The sequence below is a fragment of the Haliotis rufescens genome, unplaced genomic scaffold, assembly GCF_023055435.1.
Source record: "Haliotis rufescens isolate VD_foot unplaced genomic scaffold, xgHalRufe1.0.p SCAF_4, whole genome shotgun sequence".
NCBI lineage: Eukaryota > Metazoa > Mollusca > Gastropoda > Lepetellida > Haliotidae > Haliotis > Haliotis rufescens.
In genome coordinates, this window is record NW_025964112.1 from 52,382,687 (window position 1) to 52,389,323 (window position 6,637).

The following is a 6,637-nucleotide window of genomic DNA, read 5'->3' on the forward strand; positions in this document are numbered from 1 at the left end:
AGTCAATTTGCACATTAGAGTATAGAACCCAAGGTGTCTGTGCGGCGGTGGAAGGTTAACCGTCCCATTTCCATCTCATCCTACCGGGTACCCATTTACTTATGGGTTAACAGAGACATATTTCGAACAAAGTCATTTGTATCAGGAGTTAAGCAGTGCCAAAGCCCTAGAAACTCTCCAGAGTCATGCTGTTAAAAGTGGTAACCCATTCAACCACACTTAGGTTGCCATGACTTCAGCATTTAACACCTTTTTTAATGTTTCAGGTAAAGGCCGCTACGGAGAAGTATGGCGTGGAAAGTATCACGACGAGGACGTGGCTGTTAAAATTTTCTCATCGCGCGATGAAGCCAGCTGGTTGAGGGAATCAGAAATCTACAACACATGCCTATTACGTCACGAATACGTTCTTGGGTATTATGCTTCAGACATGACAAGCAGGAACTCGTGCACACAGTTGTGGCTCATTACCCACTACCACAAACACGGGTCTCTGTATGACCATCTCCAGTGGAACGTTCTCACTCACTTACAGATGTTGGATCTGGCTCACTCGGCAGCTGCAGGACTCGTTCATCTGCACACGGAAATTGTCGGAAACCACGGAAAACCTGCCATCGCACATCGAGATATAAAGTCGAAAAATATTTTAGTACGGTCCAACGGAACGTGTTGTATTGGAGATTTGGGATTGGCTGTCACGCATACGCAAGAGGATAATAAATTGGATTTAGGGCGGAATAACAAAGTGGGCACAAAGAGATACATGGCGCCGGAGCTTTTAGCAGAGACTCTTAACCCTGATTTCTTTGACTCATTCAAGTGTGTGGATGTGTATGCATTTGGCCTGGTTCTGTGGGAGATTTGTCGCAAGTGCTGCACAGGAGGTGGGTCATAATGGTTACACACAACTATATATTTTCCCATAGATATCTATAGTAACATTATATTTTTTTTTTAAATAATTAGGCATCAACAGTTATTACCTGTACGTGTGTGCACAGTTTGGTCTTAGAGCGGCAATAAAAACAAACAAAGTGACTAGCTTAGCCAGCTCCTTTTCCGAGTACAGGAAGCTAAACACACCACCCCCTGTTCCGCACCAAATGTCACTTGCTTGAAAAGATGTGTGGTCACATTCAGCATAAGTCATCATGTTGAAAAAGACAGCCCTAAATATAGAAAAACATAGTCAGTTTTAATTACTAGATTGATGTACATTTCAAAACAAAAACAATCATCCAGTCACAGCTGCCAGATGATTCAGTCTGCACTGAAGGCTACGAGAACTGCTTGTTGGACGAATGATTCTGATTTGGTGTAGTAGAACCTGTAATGCCCTAGACTTCATGTTACTGGCACAACTGATTGACCTTTGTGTGGTTCTAGCTGATGATAGTAACAGAGGACACTGGTGTCTTGTTATGTTGAGCTTAAGATAGACCTCTTCTTAATCTAAAATTAAATTCTTCTTGCAAAACAATTTTATGTTCTTATAAAATTAAAGTTTTGGATGTAGCAGAAATAAATTAGTATTCTTAGGCTTAAAAAATTTAAGAATTGGTTCTCAGACAATGACTTCTGAAAATATAGTGTGGGCAGGCGAGCGGTAGTTTTTGTTGTTGTTGCATGTTCAAACTGGTATGTAAGTAAGCAAATAAACAGTCGCGTACCATCAACCCGGGAAAGGGCCTCCCTACATAAACAAACATACAAACTCCTATTGCTGCCATGACCATAACACGAAATGCACAGTAAAGCAGTGTGCATGTAAAGGGAAGTAACTGCATGCTATATTGGATCGTAGTTTGCTTTAGCTATCATTCACAGGTGTCCATTCACATAATTTTCACTGCTATTTTGCTTCCTATGCCCAATGGAATCTTGTTTTGGTGGATACTGTAAATTTTGAAATTAACGCGAGCGTGAATTAAACGCAAAAAATGCGAGTGGTCTTTGCTCGCATTAATAAACATCGCATTTATATCAACAATAAGACATTTTGGTTAGCAGAAATACCAACTTAGACATACACTAAAAACAAACAACAATGTATTCCACTTGTAAGAAGTATATAAACAATGTCATTCAAGCACTCATTACATCCTGTGAATTGTCAGTGCTTGGGTGGGGTGTCCCATTCGTATTTAGTCGCATTTTTGGCTAGGGGTCAGTGGTCGCATTCTTTTGGAGACGCATTAATTTCACGATTTACAGTAATCAAAACCTTTTATTATCAAGCTGTGAGGTTTTTTTTATTATGTAGTCTGTCGTAATATAGCCGGAATACACATACTGTGGGTTTGAACAGCATTTCCTTGCTAGCTGTATGTGTTGGCTTGTGTTGCTGGGCCTGCCAGTGAAGACGTATGTAGCTGTTTACCTCATACCAGTCAGAAAGTCCAAGTGTTGTTTTAACACCAGGTTGACTAACAAGAAGAGGCTTTAGTTAAAGGGGCATAACTCTGTTTCTCTTTGCTAATGGCTGAATTTGTGTGTTTGCCATATGAGAGTTAGTATGGGTTTCCGGCGGTTTATGACGTTTATGAAGTAGGGGGACACCAGAAACATGCTTCACACATTATACCCATGTAGGGAATCGAAATAAGCCTTAATCACTAGTCTATTCCGCCGTCTATATATTATCATGAATATGTTTAAACGGAATGTGGTGAAATGTATTGAACTAGAACTATGCCCTAGTATTATCAGTCATTATAAACTGCTTGTTGATACATGTCTGGATCCCAATTGCGTGGATCGATGCTCATAATGTCAATCACTGGATTGTCTGGTCCAGACTTGATTATTTACAGACCGCCGTCATATAGCTGGAATATTGCTGAGTGCGGCGTTAAACAACAAACAAAACAAAACAAATCATTGTAAACTGGATGCATTTTCAGGCTTTCCTGAAGATTACAAGCTTCCGTTCGGGGAGTCGGTGCCGAGTGATCCGAGCTACGAGGACATGAAGAAAGTGGTGGTGACAGATGGGCAGCGACCAGTCATCCCAAACAGATGGGCCTCCGACCCGGTTTGTACCACCCATACTTAGCTTCTTTCGGAGGGATCATTATTAGAGTTGCCTACCTTACCATGCAGGAATCTGCTGTTAGGAGTTTGAATCCCAGAGTTAACCCTATTATTAGGGGGCAGGGGTGGCCTAGGGGTCTAAGGCGACGTGATTTGCTGTGCAGCGTTGCGTCCCATCGGCACCCCATAAACCTATGATTGTGGTTTCGAATCCTGGTTTGCCCCGATTATGTTTCTAGGTTTGTCAGCACCATACCTGTGCTCGTGGGTTTCACCGAAGTGGTAAACGTCTGAGACCTGCATCACTTCGGGCATTCCTCCCACATGAAGCTGACATGCCGTGATATTACTGGAATACTGTTAAAAGCGACGTTAAACCAAACTCACTCACTCACCCTATTATGCTCCCTGATTTCTTAGTGGTAAATGGGCTCCACCTCCAACATTAAGCTGCCATACGGGGATATGAAATACTTTTATTGATCATGTTGGTTATCTGTAACTTCAGTGAATTCAAACATTTTACATCCTTATTCTTCTCGTCTCACATGTGGTTACTAGATATCAGTGCCTTTAAACATGCTAAATGTACCAATGACACTTAATTCTTCATTCTTTATAATACTTCTGTCCCATGAACATCCGTGTTAGAATTGGTCTTCAGCACCCCATGCTTGTCGTAAGAGGTGACTAAAGGGATCGGGTGGTCAGGCTCAGTGACTTGGTTGATGCATGTCATCATGTCCCAATTGTGAAGATTGATGCGCATGATGTCAATCACAGGATTGTCTGGTCCAGACTTGATTATTTATAGCTGTAATATTGCTGAGTGCTGCATTAAACAACACACAAACAAACAAATCTTTATTATTCCATTAACAATGGTGTTTTGGCTCCTTAAGAATGTTGCTTTCTTGATAGATAACCACTCTGTGGTCTAGTGGATAGAGCGTCTGCAAGGAGAGTGGAATGTCAGTGGTTCGATCCCTGGCTGCATAATACCAAAATATGTTAAAAGGTACTTGTTGTTACCCTGCCTGGTGCTCGGCATTAAGGGGCTAAAACAGGACTGGTAGGCTCGAAGTCAGTGTACTCTGAGTTGGGTATACTTATCAAACTGCGGCATGGTATCTCAGTGGACTGGCACTATAAAACCGGTATTAGTCCACACTAGTACAAGCAGCCACACACTCATGCACGGCACCATGTAAGTGCAATAATCTTGAATGCCACATTAAGCCCCATTTCGTCTCTCAGCTACTTGAGAGAGGTGAAATGGGGTTCAACGTCGCGTCCAAGAATATTGTACTTATATAGCGATATGCATGCACATGTGTGTGTGTGGGTGTGGGTGGCTGCTTGTACTAGTCCGGACTGATGCCGTTTCATAGTGCTAGCCAACTGAGATACCATGCCACAGTTTAACATGAATACTCCACTCAGACACAGTATACTGACTCCGAGCCGACCAGTCCTTGTTTTAGCCCCATAATGCCGAGCGCAAGACATGATAACAACATACTTGAGAGAGAGACACCTGACGTTTGTAGAACATGACCTTGAAGTCCATTGAATATCCTTTGTGAACTTTCAGATCATGGTGCAGATGTCAAAGCTGATGAAGGAGTGTTGGGCACAGAACCCCAAGGCTCGGCTGCCGATGTTGCGAGTGAAGAAAACCCTGTATACGATGGTACGGTCACAAGAGATAGAAGAAAAATGCCTTAAGATTGAGGACAGCAAACATATCGAAAACACAAAACAGAATCAGTGTTGATAAAAGTTACATAGCTACTTGTAGTGGAGGTACTACTTATGTGACAACTTGTCTTAGGGCTTTCATTTTCTAATCGTTGCAACAAGTGTGTCGGCACTTCTGCGACTAGGAATGTGTGAATGTCTGATGGAGGAAGATTCTGATTGGTGTTATGTGTCATGTGACCGGTTCAATTCAAGACGGCATAATCTATGGGAATTTTCCGAGAACAAGTCCATTTGTACTCAGTGCTGAGGAAGAGCCTCATGAACAGAAGAGACAACCTTGAGAGCAGATGGGGAATTTATCTATGATTCAAGAACGAGAAAGACGACACCAATTATACGAATGTTTGTGTATGTAGGAATGTGTTTAAGCCTTAGTGTGACAATATCAGACTCTAGCCTTTCATCCCCAGATGATATGGAATCAGTCCAGATTTATAATGACTGTTGAAGAATGGAAGAGGTCATCTTTTACTCGAGGGTGACAAACCTGATGTATATATTGATAATGAGGATGACCATGTGATGTTTTCTTCGTGAGGATTTGAGCTTTAAAGGATTGTGTTTGTTGCTTTAGGACATTGACTGAAGCCTTCATTGTATACGTTGCTTCCAGCACAGGATTTAGAGTGATTTTGCTCAGAGCAGCAGAAGGCCAGTTCAGTTGGCAGTTCTTGTCCTCCATTCCATAGGCAGCCCTCTGATGACTAGGCACAGTATTTTTTATCCAACAGCCCAAAATTACAAATATGTGGAATAAGTTTAAAGTTTTGACAACTGTCTCTATTTCTGCCCACAGAATCAGTTATGGAATAACTAAGAAGTAAGCGAAGTGCCAAGAAAGGTGTTACTTCCCTGACCCTAAGAACATTAGAAATATATTGTTTCTTTGACCAACAACCGTTTTGGAAAATAAAACCAATAAACATATACTACTGGGCTTTTGATAGGAATCAATATTTTATTCCAAATGAGGACTAAATATGACTGAGTTGTCATACAAATAGTATTCAGTATTGCAGTCAAGCTGATGTTTTTTCAGCTGCATTTGAGTTGGTATTGACATGAAATATTTCCATCAGGTAAATATACTTCTGAGGTTTGTAACAGTGTCAGATTTCTTGGTGTCCAGATGATGTCAAAAGTTCAGTGGTATTTACTTGTATACACTATCAGAGTGTGTATCACACCTCAACAGATTTGTGCCAAACTCCCAGCAAGTAATTATACAGCTACTTTATTCATGGAAATCATTAAGTTTTGTTATAAACTGTTGGTGTGGGTAATTCTATGGAACAGAAACGAGATGACAAATATTTACCTGGGATTCGCAAACTGCCATGAGTGGAGTCACAGCCAGTCGTGTTATTTTATATTTTCTCTTCTTTTTATCAAAGACTCTAGATACTGATCATCTGATGAGAAAGTAGCAGAAGTGTTTGTTAACAGTCGCTTAGTAATAAAACATTCCATCACCATGGACAGAGGAATGTTCAGCGGAGAGGGCCAAGGCAGGCTAAACCAAAGAAAGGTTGATAATTTCATGTCAAAATAAAGGTACAACTTAAGAACACTGTCAACAATGTGTGGTATTTCATTGAATTAGGTAGGGTTGGGGAGCCTGTTGTTTTGCCTGGTTCGATTTCTCCATACAATTTGTTAAGCCCATTTCTCGTGTTCCCCGCGGTAATATTGCTGGAATAGTGCTAAGAGCAGCGTAAGACTCTCCTTACACGGCGTATTTGGTGGGGGAATCCCAGGTCTAAGTTCAGACAGCGGATTGGATGGTTAACCTGTTGGTCATTGTGTCCATACTGTTTCAGTCACTGGTCAACCTGAC

General features: G+C 41.4%; 1 protein-coding gene across 2 annotated transcripts in view; it reads left to right on the top strand.

Annotated features, from left to right (window-relative positions):
* The window catches only part of LOC124150673 (activin receptor type-1-like), a 53,378-nt gene extending 46,998 nt beyond the window's left edge, over window positions 1-6,380 (top strand). For both annotated transcript variants that reach the window (XM_046522670.2, XM_046522680.2), the window contains exons 6-8: window positions 267-887; window positions 2,907-3,037; window positions 4,631-6,380. In XM_046522670.2, the coding sequence (XP_046378626.1) occupies window positions 267-887; window positions 2,907-3,037; window positions 4,631-4,813 (935 nt within the window). In that variant the 3' untranslated portion in view covers window positions 4,814-6,380. The remainder of the gene's footprint in view (window positions 1-266; window positions 888-2,906; window positions 3,038-4,630) is intronic.
* Window positions 6,381-6,637: the final 257 nt, after the last annotated feature.